This window comes from Zonotrichia leucophrys, chromosome 8, assembly GCF_028769735.1.
Source record: "Zonotrichia leucophrys gambelii isolate GWCS_2022_RI chromosome 8, RI_Zleu_2.0, whole genome shotgun sequence".
NCBI lineage: Eukaryota > Metazoa > Chordata > Aves > Passeriformes > Passerellidae > Zonotrichia > Zonotrichia leucophrys.
This window is the reverse complement of record NC_088178.1, coordinates 11,334,982-11,361,288: the sequence shown is the minus strand read 5'-3', so window position 1 is coordinate 11,361,288 and position 26,307 is coordinate 11,334,982. Positions and strand designations below refer to the sequence as shown.

The window sequence follows — 26,307 nt, the reverse complement described above, 5'->3', positions numbered from 1 at the left end:
CAAGCTGTTCTGAATTGTATAAGCTGTTTTCATTCCTCCTCTGGTTTTGACATATGGGGATCACCTGAATGGAGCTGTGCCTTTAGCACTTCTGTACAGAAGGTAGCTGGCTGAGTATTGCTTTGTCTGCTGCAATCAGTACAGCCTTCTTGTATTAACATTTCTGATAAGAAGATGGAAGGACTGCTGCAAAAAATAAAATGTGTTTGCAGGAGTTCATAGAAATGGCAAATGGTGAAAAATAATTAGCTCACATGAAAGAATGCTGTTCTCTTGAAATCACTTTGAGAAGATCATCAGTACAATGGTGTCTGATGACTTGTGGAAACAGAAAACAGGAATAATCCCTATGCAAATAAATAAGATCACCCATTTTTTAGCAGTAATTGCTAAACAGAAATGTCCTCCTTAATTCCAAATGCTCTTACAGCACAGAAAGTAAATTACAAAACTGAAATTAAACCCCCCATTCTAACTATGTAGCACAGAAAAACAGAAAGAACTATGAATATAAACCTGAATTAGATATCTCAAATCTCTTCTCAGTATACTTTCCCCTTTTTGCAGAAGTCTTTACTCAAAGCAGTCCACATCGGCACCTAGAGAGAAGAACATCAGAACAGCCTCAAAAATAATGTGAATTTCCCCATACTGTTAGAAAGAGTTATTGCTCAGATGTCTGATCTATATGGATTTTAATAGAAACTAACCAGCCTATATGTGCTTACAGCTACAATGCATACAAGAAAAAGAAAACACCAACTTTTCATATTAAAAATGCTATAGAGTTCCATTAAATAAACCAAAATAGTAACAGTACAGTATCATTGGCAATTAGGAGTCACAGCATCATCTAGTGGTCAGATATGAAAAGGAGAATTCTTGGTGAATGGACTATGCATTGTTTTTGTATTTTATTCTGACAAAAAATTAGCAGCATAAAGAAAATGGCTGCTTATGCAGTAACCTGACATAAAGCCTTCTTTAAATATTAATTTTCTCTTTTTGCAAAAAGTCATTTTTACTGGATCAGCAATCATTTTGCAGTCTCAGGTTGTGTATATGCCTGCATAGCTGTGGGGGGCTGGCCTTGTCTGGATGCCAGGTGCCCAGCACAGCTCCTCTCTGGCTGCCTCCTCAGCAGGCAGGGCACAGGAACTGTGACCAAAGGCTCCTGGGCCCAGACACGGATGGGGAATGCCTGTCTGGGCAAAACACTGAGGTACAAAACCAGCTGGGATCTCATCACCTCTCATTGCCCCCTTCATCCCACAGTTCTACTGGGAAAGCCATGCTGGCCTTTAACCTTTGACATGTGATTCTGCCCAGTGTAAAATCAGCTTAAGACAATGAGAAGCATCTTTCTGGCCTTCTCTAAAAGTTTAGACATAAGTTCAAAGACATGTTTTTCTCCTGAAGACATATTACTGCCCATGTCCCAAAGCTCACCATCAAAACCTGAAGGGATGGATGCTGGCTGGCTCCTGCTTCCTTTCAGCAGCATTTCAGTTCTGTGGGTTATCCCTAGAACAGCCAGATAGGGAATTGTCGTCCCTCACACGGGACACCATTCATGGGGATTGAGGGAAAGAGACCACACTATGCAAGCAAAGCTCTCTGTTGCATCAGTTTACCAGTATTTATAGGTCTCCAAGTTCTGTCCAAAATTTTCCACTCAGACCCCTTTGCCCCTGTTCCCTTAGTAACACAATCTTCTTGGTTATCATTCTGTCACCAGCAATGTCCTTGTGACTTTCTTTTGCCAGATCAGTCAGAGTGACCAGACAGGGTGTCTTCATTTTGTTGTTGCCTTGAGTTTATCTCATCCAGGACCAAGAGGATGGTGGTACTACCCAGTTCAGCTTTCTGATTGCCACATTTTGGAATATTTTTGATAAAGTATCTTTGTTTATGTGATTTGAAAGAGTGCAGGTCTGGATTAGGGTGCAAGGCTCATGGATCACTCAGTTTATGATGGCATATAATCATGTGAAAAGGTATTTTATCTTCAGCTGTTGGGTTATTCAGGAGAAAAAACAAACCCAAGGAATGATATTGATCTATCTACCTAAATAATAACTGATAGCATTGATCCATGTGAATTTTGACAGCTGCTACAGGAAGTTTGCCATCTTGCAGGCACATAAATAGCTGGTGAAGAGACCACAGCCTTACACTGAAGGCACCATGAAGATCCTTCTCCTCCTCCTCGCAGCTGCAGGGCTTTGCTGGGGGCAGTACAACCCCAACACTGTCCCAAAGAGAACCTCTATTGTGCATCTCTTTGAATGGCGCTGGCAGGACATTGCTGAGGAGTGTGAACGCTACTTAGCTCCTAATGGATTTGGAGGAGTTCAGGTGAGTTGTTTCCTGTGAGTAGCAGGAAAATGGCATTGTAAAATTTGATTAATCATTTGATTAATAATGCCTGAGTTTGAGACAGTCATCTCTAAGTAACTTTGCTGCTGTGGAGGGAAGGTAGGAAGTACTAAGTACTTTAGAAGCAGTCCTAACTCTGCAGGGCCCTGTAGGGGTGAATGACGGTGTATATCTTGCAGATCAGTTACCAAGGGGCATGCTGAAAGGCTTCCCCTGAAAGCCAAGTAGAGGGTAAAGCTCTTTACCTGAAAGCTAGGGAGAAGGTAAAGCTCTTTACCTTGTTCTAAAGGAAGAATGGAAGCAGTGAGGTTGGCATTCCTAAGGCTGTCACAGTTACAAGTAAAAATAATTCCTGTGGCTTCGGCCCTTCCATGCCCATGTCCTGGAAAGCAGGCCCATGCTGGATGTGGGCAACTCACAGCAACAAACCAAAATGCCTTTCCTGCCAGTGTGCAAGACAGACATCTCACTGACCTGAACTTCTGCTGTGGGAGAGAGACTGGGTTGGGTGTTAACTTTCCTCTGAGGGCAGAGGTCCTGAGCGCAGATTTTGCCCTTAAAATGTTGAAGTAAAACCATTTGATTTCTTATCAAAGTACATAATTTCATCTGCAGGTTTCACCTCCAAATGAAAATCTTGTCATTACTAGCCCGAACAGACCCTGGTGGGAAAGATACCAGCCCATTAGCTACAAGATCTGCTCTCGATCAGGAAATGAAGAGCAATTCAAAGACATGGTGAAGAGATGCAACGATGTTGGAGTAAGTGCCTTGCAAATCTGCCTGATATGGCAAGAAGTGCTGTGTCAGCTGAGGAAAGGTGCTGCTTTCCTCAAAAGAGGTGTAAACTGAGAAGAAACTGAAAGGAAAAATAATCCACTGAATAGTGATTAGTGGCTGTCAGTTCACGTTTGCTACAAACACACTGAAATGCACACATTGCTTTTCCAGGTTCGTATCTATGTGGATGCTGTCGTCAACCATATGTGTGGGGCTGCAGGTGGCTCAGGCACACATTCTACCTGTGGAAGCTATTTTAATGCAGGAAACAGAGATTTTCCAGCTGTCCCATACTCTGGCTGGGATTTCAATGATGGCAAATGTCACACTGGAAGTGGAGAAATTGAAAGTTATAATGACATCTATCAGGTAACTTCCCCTGGAAAAGTTTTCAGGTTTTTTTTTTTTTGACATGTTCTGTTTACTCTACAGTAAAATCAAATGGTGCAGTGCCTCACAAAACCTGTGCTTAGTCACTTGACAAGTGAATGAAGTGACCATAGGTATGTGTAGCCCAAAATATTCTAAGAACTGAGGAATCAAGAACCTATGTGCAGATGTTTGCTCCAGAAGTGAGCCAGTGTACTCCGCTCAGAGTGAGCTCATTTTTATAGTTTATAAACTCAGCTGATCATTACAAGGGGCCCCCTTGGAAAATTGCCAGCAGTGCAAGGTGGTGCTGTAGTTACACAACTTACTGGTTTTTGTAGCAAGAATATGCAGCAGTTTATTCTCAAGCTCTGCCTTCAGCCACTTTGCAGCAATACATTATAATGTTTCTGCACTTACACTGCTTCATGTAAGGCTTGTACTTCATGGGTTCAGATGGCTTCTTCTGTGGTAATCCCTAGCAGACATATTTCAAATCCTGGATTACAATAAATTGAAGGTATTTCCAGTACAATGTCCACTCCCAGTTCCTTTGGACTAGAGCATCATGTTTAACGTTGCAATGAATTCCTCCCCTTACCCCTGCTCTGGCCTAGACTTAGCCGGACCCTGCAGTCCCTCACAGGGCTGTACCTGCCCCAAGTGCAGCCATTTCTGTGAGCCACAGGCTCTTCAGGGGGACGTGGCTGCTTCTGCATGGACTTATCCACAGCCACAGGGGCTCTAAGAAGCAGCTGTTCCAGCATGGCCCTGACCACGGGCCCCACTGCCCCCCAGAAGCAGATCTGCTCCAGCACGGCCTCACCCACCACTACTGTCCCCTCAGAAAGCAAACCTGCCCAGCCTGGCCTTGCTCCTGGCTGCAGTCCCTGCAGGCTGCTCCTGCCCTGCTGTGGGTTTGTCCATGGCCCCACCCTTCGAGGTGTCCAGCAGGGCCCCATGAACAGCTGCTGGTGCTTCAAGGTGTCCCTGCTGCAGCACAGAGCTGGCCTTGGACCCTGAGGCCTTCAGGGGTGCCCCTGCTGTGGCACTGGCACAGCCACGGCCCCAGCCACAGGCACTTCCAGAGGTACCTGCTCTGCTCTGGACTTTTCCATGGCCACAGGCACTCCCAGATGTACCTGTCCCACCGTGGACTCACGCAAAGGTCACAGTCCATGTGGCTCGAGTCCACTCTGGAGTTCCAGTGTGTCCAGTCCAGCTGCACAGGAGCAGAAGCGCTGCCAAGCCAGGTGCCAGCCCAGGCCATGGCCAGTGCCCGGATCAGAACGCCCCAGGGTCAGGGGATCAGCAGCACAGGCTGCAGCTGCAGCCCAAGCACAGAGCAGCCGCTGATGAGCCCTCGACTCTAATGCACAGTGAGGCCAGTGAGCCCCACGGCAAGCACAGCAGCCTGTCAATTATTCGCCAAACTGCAGTAACAGCTGTAAATTCCATCTAGCACATTAATCATAGCCATTGTTAATTCGAACACTTTGAGTCCCATGTTATGCACCAAAGAGAACTTGTGGTTTAACTCAGCTGGCAGCTAAACACCATTCAGCATCCTACTTTCAGTGGGATGGGGCAGAGAACTGGAAGAGCAAAACTGAGGAAACTCATGGATTGAGATAAAGACAGTTTAATAGGTGAAGAGAAAGCCACACACATAAACAAAGAAAAACAAGAATTTATTCACCATTCCCATTGGAATGTGTCCAGCTGTCTCCAGGACACTAGGGCTTTATCATGTGCAACAGTGACTTGTGAACACAAAACCTTCACTATGGATATCCCTCCCTCACTTCTTCCCAAACCAATACAACCTCATTAACCACCACTCCACCTCTGCCCCTCCTTTGGTGTAATACACAGAAATCTTTTTTTTTTCTGTTGCCCAGGTCCGGGACTGCCGCTTGACCAGCCTTCTGGATCTGGCCCTGGAGAAGGACTATGTGCGCTCAACGATTGCAGACTACATGAACCGTCTCATTGACATGGGTGTAGCAGGATTCCGAATTGATGCTGCCAAGCACATGTGGCCTGGGGACATAAGAGCATTTCTTGACAAGCTGCATGATCTAAACACTCAATGGTTTTCTGAAGGAACTAAACCTTTTATTTATCAGGAGGTAATCTCCACATTTTCTCCTTTATGTTTGCCTTTGTCTTTTGTATCTCTTTTGCCTTCTTGAGAGAAGCAACAATACAACTTCATGCAACTTACCCTAGAAGGAGCTCACAATTTACTTAGAGCAGCCCTGCAGACATAGGCAGTTTTGAATTTAAAAATGCCTCCACAACAAATTGTCAATCAACTCTACCTTTCCTTTCGTCAGTCATGTTTTTACGTGTCCCTCATGTCTTATTATGAACTTGTGTTGCTCTACACAGCACAAATACATAATTACTTTCTTAATGTTAAAGCAAGAGCTCCTGTTAAGTTTTGTACACAGCATTGTTGGCCTTGGTGAGACAAGAAGGGATGCAGATTTTCTTTCTTGTACCAGGTGATTGACTTGGGCGGAGAGCCCATCAAAGGCAGCGAGTACTTTGGAAATGGCCGAGTGACAGAATTCAAGTACGGTGCCAAACTGGGGACAGTGATCCGCAAGTGGGATGGAGAAAAGATGGCCTACTTAAAGTAAGGAGGGAGGTGCTGCAACTTATCCAGGATTCATTGGATACACCAATTGACAGGGTAGCTTCAAGTCTGTGTTTTTGTTTAGGAACTGGGGAGAAGGCTGGGGCTTTGTGCCTTCTGACAGAGCCCTGGTCTTTGTGGACAATCACGACAACCAGAGAGGACACGGGGCTGGTGGAGCTTCTATTCTGACCTTCTGGGATGCCAGGTGAGGGATTGCTCTTGTGTGGGTGATGCTTCTTGCTTTTGCTTGTTTGCCTGTGTGTTCTCTGGCAAGTTCCTCCTTCCATGTCTCATTCCTTGTTTGTCCACCAAACAGGCTCTATAAAATGGCAGTTGGTTTCATGCTTGCCCATCCGTATGGCGTCACACGTGTCATGTCAAGTTTTCGCTGGCCAAGATATTTTGAAAATGGAAAGGTGAGCTGTTAATGCTGAAGATGTATCCATGGGGCTTAAGGGTGAGAACAGGGCCAGGGAAGTAGTCCAGTGCATTTCAGGTTGTCAAGGGATTTCCCTGTCCCGGGCTCGATGAAGGCAGTGAAACTTTGATGCTCCCTCTAGCTTTGTTGACCAGAGGGGTGCTCTACATTTTCAGTCAGAAGATATAAACCTGTCTTTTTATGACAGGACGTCAATGACTGGGTTGGGCCCCCAAGTAATGCAGATGGCTCCACAAAGACCGTTACAATCAATCCAGACACGACCTGTGGCAACGACTGGGTTTGTGAACATCGCTGGCGTCAGATCAGGTAGGGCACTGGGGAGAAACAAGAAGTAAAAGCAGTTGCTTTTGCTTCCTGCTCCATGTGGCTTTAGAGGGGTTGCAGGTGCAGTGGCAGACATGGCTTGTGTTTTCAGGAACATGGTCATCTTCCGTAACGTGGTGGATGGTGAGCCTTTCTCCAACTGGTGGGACAATGGCAGCAATCAAGTGGCTTTTGGCCGTGGTAATAAAGGCTTCATCATCTTCAACAATGATGACTGGTAAGTCAGTGGCACAAATAGTGTCCCGAGAGAACAATAGCATCCATCATCAGCAATCCAACTTGAGTTATTTGAGTGCATGCTCGGTCCAGAGAGCTAAAATGGGTGTATAGGAGGGGTGGGATCAGAAACCTTATTCTTAACAACATCCTTCCAAATAGAGGAGTAAGATCATGTTCAGAAATCTTACACACCTTTTGAAATACCTGTTTTAAAAACAATGCATAAATCATGTTTATTTTCTCATAGGAATATGAATGTCTATGTGCAAACTGGACTGCCTGCTGGTACCTACTGTGATGTTATTTCTGGACAAAAGGAGAACAACCAATGTACTGGAAAGCAGGTGTTTGTTTCTGGTGATGGAAAGGCTAATTTCCAGATTAATACTGATGCTGAAGATCCATTTATTGCAATCCATGTTGATGCCAAGTTATAATTTGGGAGAAACAGCCTCCTCTGTTTGATCTGTGTATTACTGTTTCCCCCATATGTTATTCCCTGCTTTTTGAGCATGAGTGACTCTCTATTGAATAATAAATGGCATTCAAATTGGAGAGTAATGTTTTTCCCTTAATGAATTGATGTAACTTTATCCCTTCCTAACTAGTGGCAATGCAGCACTCGGTTCCTGTGTAAGAAAAACATTGGAGAGGAAAAAAAAAGAATGCAAGCCAGGTAAAATGGCTAAGCTGAAGATTTCCAGGGCTGATCCATGCACACCCACTTGTATCCCAGAGCAGCCACTCTGTGGGCTGTCAGCTATGAGCAGTGCCTACGTACAGAGTTTATCCCTTCCTTATGACCAACCAAGCCTGGGGTCTGGGTCACTGAGGGAAGCTGGGCTGTGCCAATCAGTTATTCCAGCCTGTGGCATCAGTGAAAGCAGCAGGTTTCCTGCTTCACAGTCAGCTTGTGCCTGGACAAAGCAGAGCCTGAGCTCTTGCATGGTTTGCCCCAGTGGTTTGAGGCCAGCGAACGCTCCCTGTGCGGGTGCCGAAGGTGCCTGAGAGCACACAATGTATGCAGGCATTGCTTCCACCTTGTGCCACTGGCTGAGGCACGGCAAATTCCTGCCTCTGGTGTGTTAGGCACCCTTAGTCTCTAATATCTCAAAGAAATAAGCAAACACAGTACAGGTTGGGCAGCTTTCCCAAATCCCTTGTCAGCTGTGAGAAAATGCGGAGGTAAAAGCAAGTGTGCAGGCCTTGCTGTGAGGCAGGATCTCTGCTAGGCCAAAAGTGGTGACTGCATCCCATTCCAGAGGGAAAAATGGAAGGAGGCTGTTCCAGTTTGAGGTCAAGTTTTAAGTTTCCTTTCTGTGGTGTTGGTGTGGATATTGGCTCTCAGTGTGCCCAAGGGCTCTGAGTGTCTGTCAGGCCAGTCAGGGTGTGGGAAGTGTCCCTGGCCCAGCACTGCCCCTCCCATCTGTCTCCCTCCTTGGCTGTGGCCAGCATCTCCTGGATCCGTGCACTCAGCCCCTGCACCAATGGAGAGGTGCCAAAGCCCTGGGCACCCCTGTGGCAGGGAGTTCATGGCCCTGGCAAACCGGTCATTGCCCAGAGGGGCAGGTCAGGGAGCCCTCGGGCCCCTCGGGAATTGACAGGAGCTGCCTTCAGCCCTGCACTCAGCTCTACCCCTCAGGCACTGGGATTCCATCCTCTGCTATTCACACATTGCCCAATCCCAAATGGAATGATCAGCTCACATGCCAAATTGCAACTCCACCCCCAAGCCGCAGAGCTTCTGTGGCAAATGGCTGAAATGCCACACAGGGATCTGAGGTGTCCATAAATCAACAGGCTGAATATGGAGAGGGTTGTCTGTGCCTGGGAACAGATGTGGATCCACTTCCCAAGGATGTTGGGGTGCAATGAGAGTTTTCCTTAATGCAGGTTCAGGCAGCTCTGCGTTTCACAGTGGCATGAAAGAGAGCATGGAGAAAAAGCAATCATAAGAGTTCTTCTTTAGGTGTAAGTAAAATTTTGTGATCCAGATGTGGGCCACTGCTTTGAAAGGACCTAAATTGCATTCAGACCTTGGGTTATGTTCCTTTTATTTCAGGATTTTGGCACATTGCCTTATCATTTGAGCATAAAGATGATAAAGAAGGCAAGTGTCATCCAGAGCAACACCAGATCTCTCAGATAATTCACTAAACCCAGAGTTACAGTCAACCTTACTGCTGATCTCTAAGTTTTCAAAAGAATGTTAGTTCTAGGAAATGTTAATCTTAATTTTTATAATTTCTATTGCTACTCTTCTATGTGAAGTGATGACACTAAGGCCTTAATTTTTTTATTCCAGTGTTCAATGCAATATTGAAATTATGTTATGAAATGTTCAAATTTAAGGTAAGAGTTTGGCTGGGGCATAACAGGATGGCACAACAGATCTGCTGAATTGTAAAATTTTAGAATTTTTTGGCACAATGCAATATTTCATTTTCTGTTAGAAACGATGCTCACTTTCATTGGCCAAACCATGAATTTAGCTGTGTAATTATTCTGATTCCAGATATGCATTGTAAATTTAAGCTTATGTTCATTTATTTCATCTTTTTTTTCTATTTTTTTTCTTTTTCTCTTCCTCTCTGTTTATTTATTTTTTTTTCATTCATGAGTCACAGCATCATCTAGTGGTCAAATATGAAAAGGAGAATTTTTGGTGGATTATCCATTGGTTTTGTATTTTATTCTGACAAAAAAAATTAACACCAGAAAGAAAATGACTGCCTATGCTCAGGAAAGCAGTTACCTTACAAAGCGTTCTTTAAATATTAATTTTCTCTTTTTGCAAAAAGTCATTTTTACTGAATCAGTAATCGTTTTGCAGTCTCAGGTTGCGTGTATGCCTGCATAGCTGTGGGGGGCTGGCCTTGTGTGGGTGCCAGGTGCCCAGCACAGCTCCTCTCTGGCTGCCTCCTCAGCAGGCAGGGCACAGGAACTGTGGCCAAAGGCTCCTGGACAGGGAACGTTGTCCTTGGTGAAACAGTGGCAGGTCCACCTTGGGGCCAGCTGGCACCTGAACTTCTGGAAGGGGAAACTTCCAGCACTTCTCACAGAAGCCAGCCCTGTAACCCCTGGCTACCAAAACCCTGCCCCACAAAGCACTGGGGCTGTGCAGTGGATGAAATGCAGCTCGCCCACGCCTGGAGCCTCGGTACCATGAACACCATTCTGGCAGGAACAGCCAGGATCCTGCCAACCTCAGAAAGTCCCGAATGTTATGGTTGGATTTCAGTATTGACCTTGCTCTGAGTAGGAACTGGACTTGACGTTGACTGGACTCGAGATTGCTGCAAAAGGATCTCCCTTCTTTCCCACCTGAATGAGTTTGTAGTTCTGAGTCACACTGGTACTGCTAAACCACTTGCATTCAATCTCTGTATAAGCAAAGATCTTCTAAGCCATGGATTTCAACACAAAAACATGATGCATTGGTGTTGAAGAACTCTACTGTTCAAAAATCTACAAATTAAACATCTTGGTAAGTAAAAAAGGTAAAATATTATTCATATATTTTGACTAAAGACATGATTGAGAGAAAGTTAATTTTTTTTTTTTTTACTTTCTGTGTCTTAGGAAAAGCACATACACATTTTTTATCAGCTTGACTTGCATGTTGCTATGTTAAACCTCTGCTCTAGCGGTGTTCAGCTTCAGCAGCCTGGTCTAACAAGGTAAAGAGACTTTGGAAGAGGTATTTTCTGAGGGGGATTTTGTGCTAGGAGGAACAAGGGGGCTGAAGAGCCATGAGATATTAGTTATTTCAAGTGAAACAATTCTTGTCAATTGTTCAGTGTAACTAAAGAGTACATTGTTTCCTCAGCCTTCTCTAAGCAGAACTGGGAACAGCGTTTCTTAGTTCTAAGGGGAAAACATATTTGAAGTTATTTCATTATTTTACCATCTGGTGAATGATATGCACATTAATAACTGGAATGTACTAGAACACTGCGAGGGAAACAGGAAGGTTTGCTTTGCCTACAAGTTTCACAGATCTGCTGCATAAAATATTCTCTGAAGTCATTACCCAGGAGTGAACTACAAGTCAGGCCAATTTAAACAGGATGCAGCAGCACAGCCACCACAGGCTTGCATTTACAATTGTTATCTTCCCATCTGCTACAACTGCACATTGAGCAGCATACCCCAGAAAATCTTCTGGACTTTATACAAACCGCAAGCCACACACAGAACTGGCTTGGCTGGCCTGCGCTATTTTTGAAGTTTCAACAGCCTCAGAAAAAAAAAAGTACTGCTGGCGTTATCAAGAGAGAAAATACACTGCTCTGTTTGCACACCGTGTCAATTATTCCACCTGCTTCCCACTTCATAGATATTTCTTAGCTTATGCTTATGGCAGCAACAAAAATGCAGTAACAAATCCCGTAAGAAACTGCTCCCACATATCTGCTTTTCTCATTGATCCCTTCAGAAGATCCTTTTTTACCCAGCTCCTTCCCAAACTGATTTGGATGAATTTGGATTGTCATCTGATGGAGCTAAGGAGACTGCTGTGCCCACCCACCATGGCCAGGCCTTTGCCCAATCTGTCAGTGCTCAGCCACCAAACGTGCCTGGCCAAGACCCTGCAGGTGCACTGTGCATAGCACCAGGTCCACCACGGCCGCTCAGGAACACCGAAGGGACTTTATGGACTGAAGGCCTTGCTTCTTGTATGGAGAGGTGTGGGAAGCACCCGTCCTATGGACAGGTTCCAAGCAAGTTTTCTCCATGGCTGGCTCCAGCACAGCCCAGGGCAGTGACAGAGCTCGGGTGTCCCTGAGTGCTCCGCTGCTCTGACACGGCAAGTGCTCCAGCAGGGCGGGCACTGCGCCTCTGTGGGACACACAGCCCGCGGCCATAGCGACACAGGCAGGCACGGCTTGTGCCGGCCAGCAAACAGCTAATTCAGTAGATCGGGTATTTCACTCTCTTGGGATCACAGCCTGTATGTTCCAGAACAAGGCAGGCTTGGGAGCCGCCTGTGTGGCTGCTGTGGTAGGTGACAGCAATCCGTCCATCCTCCCTATTCACGCTCATTATCCCCTCACAAGTTGTAATTATGGCGGTGTTTCCCGTGGCCAGGCACGCCTCAGTACCTCACTGTTCACGGGAGGGAGGCAGGGACAAGTCTCTGCAACTAAGGGCTGAGGAGAGGGCATTTTGACAGCAACACATCTTAGGACTTAGCGTGAGGGCAAGCTCCTAAGCGTTAAAGTGTTGAAGGGTGAGGGGAGCGGCACCGCGGGCGGCCCCTGTCGGGCTCTGCCGGGAGCGGCCGCTCCCCCCTCCGCGCGCGCTTCCCGCCACCTCCGCGGGGTCGCCAGTCTCGCGAGACCTGAAGCGGCCGCCCCGCCCCGGTTCTCGCGCGATTTGCGCCGCTGGTCCCTGCGCGGTGATGGCGGCGCCGGGCGCTGAGGAGCTGCGGGCGGGCGGCCCGGGACCCGCGGGCGGCCCGGGGCTGGGCGCCGTCCCGCCGCACCCCGGAGTCCCGCCGCACCCCGGCGTGTCGCGGCGGCGCGGGCGGACGCTGCTGGTGCGGCACCTGCCCGCCGAGCTGACGGCGGCGGAGAAGGAGGATCTGCTGCAGCACTTCGGGGCCGTGTCTGTGCGGGTGCTGTCGGACCACGGGCGGCTGGTGAGGGCCGGGGTGGGCCGCGCGGAGCCTGGAGCTGCCGGGGAGCCCCCGGGGCGGACGGGACAGCGGGGGGGACCGCGGGTGGCTCCGGGCTCCGTCCCGCCCGCCGCAAGCGCCGTGCCCGCGGCTTTGGCCTCTGGTGCTGCCGGCGAGGCTGAGCCGTGCCTCGGGGCCCTTGGCGCGGGCAGGGATGCAGGCTCACGGCTCTCCTGAAATCTCTGCTTTGCTTTCTTCTTCCCCCAGATAACGAAAACATTGATGTATTTGTGATAAGTACTCTTCATAGAGAGCCCTGTTTTTTGCAGAACTGCAGATGGATGTCTGTGTATTTTATCAGTGTCCTGCTTTATAGGATATCAGATATACTGACTTTGTTACAATGATTTTGGGTACGGAGTCATGTAGTGGCAAGATGGGGTAATAAAGTCTGTTAAAAAAAATTAACTTGGAAAGGTGTATTCTGTGAGGATTTGATTTAATTTAGAAAATGAGGGGGGAAGTTAGAAACCATTCAAACGTTCAGAGCACTATAGTTACAACTTTCGTTGCAGGAAGAGCATTACTTTTAGTAAGAGTTACTTTGATGAAAATGTTTTGTGAGGTGCTCAAATGAGTTTTCTGGTTTAGAAGAGAATTAAACCTCTCTAGATGTACTTTTGTGCAGTCTAGTGTGGGTTTTGCTCACTAAAAAATCCCCACTTGTCCTGTATTTGTCAAACTGCTGAGCTCATGTCTTGATTTTGACTGCAGGAGGTACTTTTCCAAAATTCATAAGAAAAAGGGTTTCTAGCCCTTCATGTTTGCCCTGATGGGAATTGGATAACTCCCATCTGGTAACTTTCAAATATGTAAGCTTGGACTAACAAAGTGCTTGTAGCTCAATGTTTTACATGGAATCTCTTACGTTTTTGATTCAAATACATTATAACTTTTTTTTGTTTTCTAGAAACATACTGCTTTTGCCACCTTCCCCAGTGAAAATGCAGCTGCAAAGGTTTGTATTGAGTTTGTTATTGAATGTTTTAGCAAAGCACTGAATTGCCAGTGCTCTAAGTGGTTTACACATCATTTGGTACTTAGGGCTAGGAAAAATCAAAGCAACAGAATGTAGTATGAGAGTTCTGTTTCAGCACAGATTTGTTTGCAGGACTTGATAAAATTCTTGATTACTTCTGTGTTTCCTAGAGTCCTAGGAAAGGTGGATTGAAAGGGATTTGTGGAAGTTACCTGATCCAGCCTGGCAAAGTTAGAGAAGCTGAGACTGATGAGGGCACTGTTTAGGATGTGTGTGCATTTATATACAAACTATAAACCAAGCAGAGTTTCCTTGTCTCCTGTGTAATTGTGTTTGCCATAAAAATGAGCCCTAGGGATTCTCTCAAACCAAGTCTGCCTTGAATGCCCAACTTTGATAAGAAAACTTCTGTAAGAATAGGAGATATGTATGACAAAAAGGTTATGCTAATAATGCTTTTTAAAGACTAGTCTGGTTAAAAAGCCAGTGCCAGAACTTCTCCCTTATACCTTGGGTTTGGGGTTTTTTTTGCATTGCTTCTATTTCTTTTAGGCCACACTTTATAGGACTAAAAAAGGGAAAGACTGTGAGGTGAACAGTGGTGAATTGGGTGCCAGTTGTTAGCAGCCTACTGGGCTCTGGACTTGAGCAATGCTGGATCTTCCTAGAGCCACTGTTAAAAGCTTGATTTTAGAATCCCTAGCTGCTACTGACAGAGTTTAGCATGTTTGTACTTCAGAAGCAAAAGGCTGGTTCTTTGAAATTCCAACAGTTTAGCAGGCTGTGTGAAAAGTCTGATTGTTAGGCTGCTGCTGTGTTCAGGTGACCAAGCTGTGCAGTGGTTCTTGCTGTGCCTGGTCCCTTTCCTTCCTGCCAGCAGGAAATGCTGCTAAAAGCAGGGCTGGGAATACACAAACAGTGCAGAGCTCTCGTGTCCACAGTAGCACAGGCTTAGCTTAAAGCACTTGGGCCTGCATCCTATGGCCAGTGTACTACTCAAAGGAAAAACAGTTATGCTTTAAAACAATTCTCATGTTTGTCCTCTTCCCTTTCTCTTCTCCTCTGTAATTACTTGAAGGCTTTATCAAGACTGCATCAGCTGAAACTTTTGGGTCACACCTTAGTTGTTGAATTTGCAAAGGAGCAAGAGAGTGCCCAGGTACTTAGCCAGCCTTCTGCCTCAGACAAGTGCAAAAGGTATGTGCAGAGTACTTTCCTTGTTATCTTTGTGGTCCGGGAAAGGATTCTGGATTCATGATACTTCGGTAATACTTGTAACTCAAAGGATAAACTGTAACCACTTGGAAGTCCTAACTGGTTCCCATCTATAGGACAGTGACTGTGTCATTTGCACCTGTGAAATGTGCAAATAAGTGATAAAAGCTATGTGACAATGCTTAATTAAAAATACTGTAGTAGAGTTTTCAGGTTATTTATCCCACTTCCTGAATATGAACAAATCAATAATTTAATACCTTTGAATTTATGTTCTCTGAAGAGAGTGCATGATAAATAATTTCATTTCTTTTCCTTTGAGTGGATTTAAGTCAGGAGTGTTTGAATATAGGGAATCTTACTTAAATCTGCATAAGTATTTATTTTAGAAGACTGTCACTACTGTAATTATCCTCATGTATTGATTATGAAGAATTGGTAACAGCTGTAGTAATGCAATTGGTAAAAGATGTTAAAAACACCTAATTTATTTTTTATATTTATTAATAGATTATGTATATTTTATATATTACATAAGGCATACCTAATTTTTGCACTGTTTTAATTAAGACTAAATTAATTTTCAGTTTAGAAGAACCAGTGAAAGAAGAAGAGAAGATTGAACCAAACTGTGTTAAAATAGAGAATGGAATTGCACCTAACCATGGGTTAGTGTCGGGGTTCTATTTATCTTAATTAATTTATTCTGTTGCAGATTATTTTGCAATGTGTTACATAATGTTGAACAAGATGCTCAGAACAATAACTCTTATCTGGTGTTCCTCAGGCATGTAGGAGTTGTCATAAAGATGGAGTTTCAGTTCCTCAAGTTTAGAGTCCTCACATCTGCATAGTGACTGGTGCTTTGAGCTTGTGGATTGCAGAACAGCCTTCTAGCACTGCACCTTGCTTTCTTGGGGGGTTGGAGGGCTGAGGTTCCCCCAGTGTTAACAGCAGAATATCACTGACTTCTTTTTCCTGATGTTTCTTCCTTCTCCACCTCCCATTTTCATTTTAGCATACAGGAAGTAGTAATTTTTTTGAAGCTAATGCAGCCCTTTGAGCATTGAGTTTCTGATACTTGTACAGGCTGCTGTTCTCTGCTTTTGGGTTGGACATGCTGATTGTTTCTGTTAGCTTTAGGCTTCTGCATGGCTTGACACTTTCAGTATTTCCAAGCCCAGTAAATCTGTCATGCACTGGGGACTACTCCATGATGTTAAAGGCATTCTAAGTGGCCCAAAACTGTTCTAGGGGAAATAAAAATATTTCAGTGTTACTTCAGATGTAATCAATAGTTAAGCCTCTAGTACCCACTGTTAAGTGGCAGTACTGTTAAGGTGTCTTATTTTCAATCTTTTTTTTCCTCAGCCTCACCTTTCCCATCAATTCTTGCCTCAAATATTTGTATCCACCACCTTCAAGTGCAATTCTAGCAAATATAGCAAATGCCTTGGCAAGCGTGCCCAAATTTTATGTCCAGGTAAGTAAAAAATGGGGAAAAAAAAGTATAAAATTAAAGGCATTTAATTTTTCCTCTTTTAATTATGCACAGAAGTAATTATTTTTGTCATCATAAATACTAACTTGGATTTTCTGTGATAGTGTTAACCAATCTTAGTTTTTTACTGTGCTGAGGTAATGAGATTTTATTAACCTGAGATAGATTGAGACTGAAGTCTTAACTGGATATGCTCTTCCTAATTACATGTGACTTGAGTACCTGGAATTTCATTCTGAGAGGAAGCTGTGTGTTTTTTATTAGCCTTGGGGTGTTGCTTATATTGACTATTAGTGTTGGATCTCAAGTGCAAGTTTTACATTGTTCATGAACATTAAAACTGTGCTGATTTTCACCTGCCGGGAGTGACTGGCTGTTTTACCTAGCAAGGAACTGTTATCACTTACTTATTCAAAGGAAACCTACTTATTTTGACTCATTTCAGGTACTCCATCTGATGAATAAAATGAATCTTCCTCCACCTTTTGGGCCAATCACTGCTCGCCCTCCCATGGTAACATTTGAAATATGTTTTCAGTACTGTAGGAATGATTCACAATTTAAAATGTTAGTAGCATAGTAGGAGATCTAAATTTCTAGAGGATTGCAAATCCTGCTGCATTTGGCTGGGTACATGTTGGTCTTCCAAAGCAATTCTTTGGATTATACTTAGAACAAAGAAATACTCATCTATGGTAGCAGCACTGGAGTGTTTCAAACTGTTGCTTCACTGTTGAAACTGAGATGGCTTTGGAGCCTAAGCCTTCACCCATATGCTTGGACTGTGTTCTTCTCAGGACAGTCCTTGAAGCTGAGTGCAAAATGAAAATCCAAGGCCATGGTTGCTGTATTTTTTTCCTCATCTCAACTTAAAAGAATTAAACCATTCACTGTTATGCTTCAGAAAGCAGATTTTTTTGCTTGTGGAAAGTTTTTCATTAGTAATGTAGTTTACCAAAATGCTATCTAGGTCCCTGTAAGCATACTTGGAGGGAATACTTGTTAAATTATCATTAATTGCTTTGACTGTTGTTATTAAGAAAACAAGACCTGTTTATGTTTTGTCCTTCAAGAAGTTTAATTTTTTGCAACTTCTTCCCCATAATTAGTATGAAGAGTATTTGCCAGTGCCTGTGCCACCTCCCCCAATCCCACCTCTGCCTCCTGAAGAGCCTCCTTTGCCTGAAGAGGAAGAAGGACTGTCTAGTGGGGATGAATCAGAATATGAAAGTGATAATGATGAGGAAAAGGAGAGGTATGCATTTTACAGTCATGTGCAAGGTTTTGGGCTGCTGAAAGGGGTGGTTTTACTGTTCCAGCTTTGAGTTCAGCAAGTGGTAATGTTTGTGGTGTATAGATGTAGCATCTTGTAGAGAGTGTGTAGCAATCTTTCCAGATGCTCAGAGAAACTCCAGAGTGCAGAAGGTCAGTGCAGGTTTAAATGCAGTAAGAAAAGGAGAGTGGCCTATTGGTTTCATTTGTTGCCATGTCCAAAAAACCTAACTAAACAAAAACTCAGCTTGAAGAGTGCAGATGTAGGGAAGCAGAAATTAGATTATTTTCTGAAGTCTTCATTGTTCCACATCTTTCTAAATTGAATCCTCAGCCTGAATTCTATGTGCACACCAACTTCCAGAACATTCTTTGTACATCAGCGGGTATGCTAGGAGTGATAATATTTGTGCTGAGGATTCTCTTGCAATTTTGCGACTGAATTACATCATAGCTGTATTTTTTTAATCTTTAAACTAACTCTGAATTAAAAAGCAGCTTTTTCCTTTGCTGTCTAAACTGAGAAGTAAATCAGAAAGTCCCTATGCTGTATTTGGAAAAAGCTACCCCTGTTGAGTGTTAGAAAATCAGGTTCAGCCTGGGCCATCACAGCTTCAGCGTCCCAGTAAGGAGCATGCTGGGGAAGAAAGGGCATCACTGACATGTTAGGATTTTGGTCAGTCCTTAAGTGCTCTGTGTATATTGATTTGCTGTTACAGCTTCAGTTTTAAGGTAGTTAGTTTTATAATTTTATTCTGAAAAGTTCTATATCAAGGGCTTTAAGGAAAGGGGAAGGGTTTTTAAAATGAGTACTTTCAATAAACTGTAAACCTCTTTGTTTTATTTTTTTTGATTTTGGTTTCCTTTTTGTTTGGAATAGAATGACAAAGTTGATGGAATTAGCAACCCTTCAGCCTAAAAGACCAATAAACACAAAGAAGCGTGGTGTTAGAAAAAAGCAAAGAATTAAGGACATGTTGAATGTTCCTGTGTGTACTTCCCACAGGTTTGTGGTTTTTGCCCTTATCCTATTGGTTTTATTGTCCTAAAAATCAGATTTTCTTCTAGTTTGAACTAAAGTCTGCTTAACAACTTTAAAGTGTGCCTGATTCAAGCTCTGTTTCTCTTCCTGTCAAACTAATAGAAATTCCTTATCCTAAAAGGATAACTAGTTTCACATTACCGCTGTGACGAAAGCAACTTGGATTTATTGTTTGGGCTGCTTCTTAAAACAAAGAATTAAAAGTATGACACTGGAAGAATAGAAACTAGCTTTAAAATGAGTTTGGGTCTTAGAACTGCAGTTCTGTGCCACAGTAGACAGCAGTGCAGTATTTCTGTGTTGTGATGAATGATTGTGAATGCATTTTTACTAATGGCTGCCTGCTTCCTCCAAATGATTTGCTACATTTTCTTTAAGTGTCATGGATTTTATATACTAGCTGAGGGCAGCAGCAAGGCCACTTATTTTTCATGCTGAAGTTACTGATGAAGGTTTTAATAAATGCCTGTGTGTATTGTACCGTGGTACATGATGGTTGGCTTTGCTCCCACTGCCAGACATACCTTCCGTGTCTGCAGTGTTTTAATCACCTGAAACTGTTGGGTGAAATGTATGAAATGGAGAACATGTTTTTGTAGCAAACAACAGCATGAAATCTAACTGGAAGAAATCTTGTGTTTGAGCATGCATTCATCAGTGTCTGAGTCTTTAATTAATGTGTTGATGTTGTTTTAAACAGTAACTCGCACCCTACACTGTCACCTTCAGATGTCTTTGAGCAGCTGCAGCATGTAGGTCACAAAAAAATAGAGTTTCATATTAGTACTGAGATCCCAGCTGTTCTTCAGACAAACCAAGAAAAAGAAGAAAAAAAAGGTAAGAGAGTTTGTACCTCAAATGTGTTTAATGTTCAAGTCATGTGGCTTCAGTATATAAAGGGTGCTGAAATTTACACCAGGAAATTCTTTTCCCTTACTGTATTGGAGCTTTCAACACCAAGTTGCATCATATTTGTATTTGCTGTTTTTCCCATGTTACAAGCTTTGGAAAGGATCCAGAGGATTTTAAAGGACTCTCCTATGTGCTCTGTGGTTTATGGTGAATTGCAGTGTCTTTTAAATGATAGGATGCAAATGTTACAAATTTTCAGTATTTTATGGTGTAAATTAATATATCAGGCTAGTTTCAGATTTTCCTTTTCCAGCTCTTAGAGAGCAGCATCTGAGTGACTGCCAACCCTTTTTCTCTGATGCACTGATTATCTGCCATAAAAATGCTGGGTGGGCACTGATAACAATGAGGTGTGATGGCTTTTTAGAGAGTTATGGTCAATCTGTAGTTCTTGGTACTTTACAGTAATATCCAGTTTCTTTAAGGGAAAATAGTGAAATGGATACAGAACTGAACAGCAAGGCAAGGTTTATGCTAACTGATGTGTGCCATGGCCTTTATTTTCAGCTACATGGGGTTTTATAGGACTGTACAGAGCAGGTGCTTTTGTCAAGCAGGGTTTAAGACTCTTTTTTAAGGGTGTGTTCAAATTGCCTTGCAAAGTCTGCTCTATTTTAATGTTGCTGGAAGGAATGTGGTTTTCTTGCTCTTGGTGTGAATACAGGTACAAACCACTTATGTGATTTGTTGAAATTTCAGACCTTTATGCAACCACGGAAGAAATCAATAACACAGGCTTTGGAAGGATTTTCCCAGCTCCTAGCTCAAATGATAAAATGGAAACTGAAGAGGAGGATGATGAAATACCATCAGAATTTATTTCTAGAAAGGATCTAGAAAAAAACAGACTTTCTAGAGAAGGTATAACTATGAGAATAGATTATCTAGTAACAGCTTTTTGATTTGTTGCAACAAATAGCTTAAATAAGTGTTTGTTTTTTTATAGTGAATTATTTTATACTGAGCAAATGTGCAAAAGTAGATGAACTGAAGTATGGTTCATTTTTTTTTTGTTTTCAAGAAATGGAAAAATATTCTGTTTTCAAAAACTATGAGCCAGGTGATCCAAATTGCAGGATATATGTGAAGAATTTAGCTAAACAAGTTCAAGAAAAGGTAAGTAAACCTGCAAATTAAATATCTATCAAAAGGGCTTTTTCTGAGCATTCATCTTACACCTACACTTTCATTTCAGGATCTTAAGTTCATTTTTGGAAGATATGTTGACTTCCAGTCAGAGGTAGAACGCAATATGTGAGTTCATTTCATACTTAGTTAGAATTAAGCCTTTTATATTAACTCCTATGTCACTTCTGAAAACTGGGATTTTTAAAATAGCCATATTCACATTTTCTGTGTTTCTGCATTAACAAAAATGTGTTAGACCTAAAAATCTTCATTTATGAAGATTAAGAAATGAAATTATTTTATGATGAGTGACTGAAGACCCTATTATTTTGCCTTTATGTTTTTATTCCCAAATTTGCTTTTCTTGGCTGTGTGACACAGAATGAACTGTGTAGGTGATTGTGTGTATCTGATCACTTTGCATATGTCCTGTTTAATAGTACTGAGCATAAATTTGCCATCCTGCAGTTTAATATTACCTTTTAGTAAATGGTTTCCCCAAGCAAAATGGTCTCCAAGGACATCATATTTCTTTGCAGGCTTTGCTTCTGTTTCTGTTCTTTCTCCCACCTGGAGCATGAGAATTGTGCATTTGTACTGTGAAATCTGCAAGGTTTGTTAAACATGAGTAATTCCCAGTTCTGCTCTGTGCCCCTAGGTTTGATATCCGTGTGATGAAAGAGGGCCGGATGAAGGGACAGGCTTTCATTGGACTGCCCAATGAGAAGGCAGCTGCTAAGGCACTAAAAGAAGTTAATGGCTATGTCTTATTTGAAAAACCCATGGTGGTTGTATCCTTTTCTTCAAGCATTTACGTTATATTCTTTGTCGTCTGTGCCAGTCTCTGCCAAGGTTTGTCGTCACAGTGTTCTGCAAAATAAAAAATGCCTTAAGAAAACCAGTCAGCATAACACAGTGCACTATTTATGGTGGCTGAAAAAAACAGGGGGCAACTCTTGTGAAATAGGACAGTAAAAGTGATTTAAGAACAGAATTCACTGGTCTTACATCTTTGATCCTGCAAAGACAATACAGAAGATAATTTGGCTTGCATGGCCACTGTATTTAAATTAAATACAAGGTTTTTGACTTGGTTAGGTGTATGTTTACAGAATCATGATCATAAGAAATGCTCCTGTAAGAGTAAGTGGTTCTAGATGGGTTTTTCAGCTGGAACTGTCTCCTTTTGATTGCATAGTACTGTTTTTTTGTGTGAATGTCCTTTCTTATTTTTCACTCAAACATTTCATAGTTTATTTCAGTTTCTTTATACTCACATTTACCCCAGCATCTGCTGCTTTTACTGTTTTTCCTGATACATCAAAGTTAAGAATTAACATGCTGGGTTGGAAGTTTGTAAATATCAAACATTTATCCTTGTTTGCATCTAACCCATTCCCAGTTAGTCCTCCTTATAGTCTCTCTAATAACTCCTGTACTGTGTATCAGTGAGGTCCTAATGTTAGACTAATAGACACTGTTATAATACTTCATACTGTATTGATTCACAGATAAAGGTCACTTTCTAGACTAATTTGCAGGAGTAATCTTTTTGGTCTTTCTTAATTGACTTCTACTTACCAGACACTTGTAGTCCTTAATAGAATCTCAGCAATTTGCTCGTTCAGCTAGACCAAAACAGGATGCCAATGAAGGGAAAAGAAAAAAGTAAAACCCTGCACAAGGTATGGACTCTGCCTGAAAGTGAAAACAAAGGATTGGGCTGGGGTTTTTGTTAGTGTTTGTTTGGTTTTATTTACTCTCTCTTTAACAGCTTATTTAGGAAAATTAATGATGGAGAGGAAATGTTCCATACCAATTTATTTTCTTAAATGTGTGCTTATATTGGAAAAACAGGGTGCAAGGTATATAGTTGGTGTAAGTTTATAACGTTCCTTTTTCCTGTGTTAGAAATCTCAGGGGGCAATATTTTTCTAATCCTGATATTGTAGGACACTTGTCAGTTCCTTAATTTGCAAAGATAAGGAGAATAATTTTGTGGAATTGGACCACTTATCTTTTAGTAATCTCCCAGGGTTTTACTGTTGAAAAGTGTTGCCTCTTACCTCCTTCCTTTCTATCCCTGCCGCTCTAATGGGATTCTGAAGAGCTGGTTCTAACAAACTTCTGCTGGCTGTAAAGAATCTTTTCTAACTTCAGAAAATGAGTTTTTAGTGCTGTTACAGTAACCTTTAAACTTGTCTGAATTAGTGAATTGCATTGATAAAGGCTTCCTTTGTTGTGGAATATGTAGGTCCTGATTTTTGGCATTTTTTAAATGTAATGAGAAAGTACCTTCTAGCAGGAAGTTGCTATTTAACTTTTATTTCTTATAATGTAGCTTTACTTCACTGCTCCCTACTCTGGGTATTTCATTTATGTGAGAGTAAGTCAAGCCAAATCAGCTCTAATTTACCTGAGTGGTTTCATGGCCTGCAAACATCTGCATAGTGAACTCAAAAATGACCATGTGAAGTAACTGGTGCAAGAATAAAAAGCATTTATTTCTCAGTCTGCACCCTCTGATACATGACTTAGCTCCAATTTAAAGGGCACTGACCTTAATTTCTGGTTACAGTTGAGATCACTTTGGTTATGCCTCTGCTTAAAACAAAATTAATTGAAATCTTACCCTGAGTGCTTAGGAAACATTCCTTAACAACGGATGGTGTGTTTTTAATCTGGAGCTTGATCCTTGTTACTCAGGATGTGAACATTTGCTTTGATTTTTACAAATTGGCTGTAAAGCCCACAGTGTGGTTATTGTGATGGTAGTATTTCTATTTTTAACAGCTACTCTAATTGTAGGTTCTTCATTCCATCCATTGTCTAAGGATTTTTAAACTCAGATTTAGGCTTGTTTTTCTCTCTCTGGTCTTACTTCCTATTTTGTGTTATTGTTTGTAGTTTGCAAAGTCTGTATTTTGTCAGATTAAAGATCACTCTGTAGTGGTAATTGAAAACAGCCTTGGCTAAAGTGTTCTATTAGGATCATGTATTTATGAGACTATTTCAGTCTTGTTTGTCAGTCCTTTCTTGTTAGAAAAAACTTTCTATTTATCTAATAAGATTACTAAGGTTTCTTATATTAAAAAAAAAATTGAAGCACTTTAGCTATTGGAGAAAACCCGATAGATGAAGTCAGCACTTTTATTCTTTTAGGAATTCCCTTTTTTTCCAACTCATTTTGTACATTAATTCTGAATTCATTAAACAGGCTAAATACTTGAATTGCATAAAGAAAATAACAAAGTGCTTATTTGTTGTTATTCTGATGGTCAACTCAGAAGCTTTTTCTAGAGAGAGCAAACCATTCTGAGGCAAGATTTAATTGTGCACCTGAAAGTCTTCCATGAGTTACCACCTTACAAGTGTCCCTGGTGTTCTGTCCATGGGCAGAACTTCTCTTACCCTGACTGTTCATACGTTTTAATCATATCATTGTGCCAAGGAGTTACACAGGTTTCTAAGGATCCATGAGGTTTAATTAAAAAGACTTGTTGCATTTCCCAAGTAATGATTAAGCTGACCCCTATTTCTGCATGATCGTTTTTCTGTTCCTGCTGGAATATTCGGATGGATGCTGATTTATGAAGTAAAATTCCATGATAAAAACTTGAGTCTGCTTGAGTCTAGGGTTGTTTTTTTTGTTGTTGGGTAGGTTTTGTTGTTTTTTTGTTTTATTTTGGGTTTTTTTAGGTTTTTTTTTTTTCTACAAAGGCTTTATCCTTTTTTTTTTGACAAAACAATACATCTGGTTTATAAAATATTGCAGAACTTGCTGGCTGAAATGTCTCTTTATTGACGGACTGGCAAAAAGTTCACCTAAAGTGATGTAGCTAAAATACAACTGTTTGGGAGAAAAGTTATGTGGAAGAAACTGATGTTGAGATGTCTCCAGCTTCTTCATAAGGAAAAAGTGGTTTGAAAGCTGGCATTAAAGGGAAACATGATTGGGTTTTGGATCTGATGGAAATAAAGTGAGTCTGTAAAATGGCAAAGACTTGAAGGAGATGGAAGAATCTGCTGGTCCTAATAGTTCAAGTTATCAAAAAAAAGTGTTTTCTTTTGAATATGAAGTTTAGTGTTGATGGATTCATCAGTCCTCATTAAGTCTCACAAGGGGTTAGAATTGTTTTTTATCAAAGAGGCATATTTGCTTTTTTTTTGGTAGGTAGCATAAAGTTATGTGTGTGCAATACTGAGAATCAAGTAAAATTAAACCACATTCTGCTGTTCTTCTTTAGAAACATTCCTGCGTAAATACTGCAATAATACTGTCATGCAGAGTGTATCCTTTCTTGTTGTATCCTTTTTTGTGCAATGTTTCCTGTAGCACTCAACTGCATCTTAGGTTTCCATAACAGAGTAGGTGTGGGGAGGAGTTAACACATTTTAAGCTTGAGCTAATCTAATAATTTTAAAAAGCAAATTTTTTCAGTGGGGGGGAAAGAAACCAAAGAGTTGTCTGTGGTTGTGTGAATAGACACAATGAAGGTTCTTAGTCTTAAAAGGTGGCCTTCACCTTCTTCCTCAGGTACCCTAGTAAGTAATTTGTGGTCCTGTTCCTTAGTGTAGCAGTTCTAGCTCATACCAGCTGATCTGTGTGAAGCTGTGCTGAGCTCACACTGACCAAGCCACCTTGTTTTACTTTAAAAACCTATTAATATAATAATATGTTGGCTAAAATAGATTGTAGAGCAGTTTTAATATTAAGGGGTTGACCAGTATTTTAGGTCATTTGATGATTACTGTTGTCCTGGTACATGAGAAGCAATCTGGAGTTGATTTAGTTAATACATTCCTTACTTTCTCTTTTTAGAATAAAGAAGAAAATTAACAATATCTGGCATTTAAGTATTTGGAGCTGGACTAATAATCAACTATTAATCACTGCTACCTTTTTGTTGGTTGTTTGGGGTTTTTTTACATTGCTGTCTGCACTGAGGTAGTGTTGTTGCTGCTGACCTACATGTTTCCTATGGGTTTCATACTACATCACTGTTTAACATTCTATAATATAAAATTAATACAGTCTGCATTTATTAAGATGTATTTTTCACAGACATTAAGCACTTTTAAAACACTAAGCATCTTTCAATTTAGTTGTCAAAAGCCAGTATAACACTGCTGTTTTTTGGTAGTTCTTACTTTTAACATGCCTTTGTGATGTTCCAGGTCCCTTTTGTGTTCCTTCTCTTTCAAGTGTTTCTGAGCTGGGGAAGAAGCAGTGTGATCATCAGGACTCTTGAACTGTGCGTAGTTGCATTTCTAAAGTATTTAAGGCAGAGAATAAATTTTCCTGTCTTAAGGATTCCACATATCTTTAAATATCACAAGACTCACTACATCATAAATGTATGTTAGATTGCTTGTGAAATCTAATAAATTATTTTCCTTCTCTTCATTTTGCTGCCT

At 41.8% G+C, this 26,307-nt stretch overlaps 2 protein-coding genes across 4 annotated transcripts; both read left to right on the top strand.

Annotated features, from left to right (window-relative positions):
• Positions 1-2,144: 2,144 nt before the first annotated feature.
• On the top strand, positions 2,145-7,715 carry LOC135451239 (pancreatic alpha-amylase-like). Its single transcript, XM_064720232.1, has 10 exons — positions 2,145-2,358; positions 2,995-3,141; positions 3,331-3,528; positions 5,430-5,660; positions 6,039-6,172; positions 6,258-6,380; positions 6,492-6,591; positions 6,802-6,923; positions 7,033-7,158; positions 7,408-7,715. Exons 1-10 carry the CDS (start codon positions 2,188-2,190, stop codon positions 7,595-7,597), a joined length of 1,542 nt encoding a protein of 513 aa, XP_064576302.1. The 5' UTR covers positions 2,145-2,187; the 3' UTR covers positions 7,598-7,715.
• A 4,849-nt stretch (positions 7,716-12,564) lies between these two features.
• RNPC3 (RNA binding region (RNP1, RRM) containing 3) lies at positions 12,565-26,296 on the top strand. 3 transcript variants are annotated; one of them, XM_064720229.1, is made up of 15 exons: positions 12,565-12,804; positions 13,751-13,798; positions 14,898-15,016; positions 15,622-15,702; positions 16,406-16,517; positions 16,981-17,049; positions 17,645-17,790; positions 18,688-18,813; positions 19,550-19,686; positions 20,461-20,622; positions 20,783-20,877; positions 20,957-21,015; positions 21,548-21,680; positions 22,502-22,574; positions 26,068-26,296. In XM_064720229.1, exons 1-14 carry the CDS (start codon positions 12,565-12,567, stop codon positions 22,559-22,561), a joined length of 1,587 nt encoding a protein of 528 aa, XP_064576299.1. In that variant the 3' UTR covers positions 22,562-22,574; positions 26,068-26,296. The 3 variants fall into 3 exon arrangements, with proteins under 3 accessions (XP_064576299.1, XP_064576300.1, XP_064576298.1); XM_064720230.1 differs by having other exon boundaries at positions 25,137-26,296; XM_064720228.1 differs by having other exon boundaries at positions 22,502-26,296.
• The last annotated feature ends 11 nt before the right edge of the window (positions 26,297-26,307 follow it).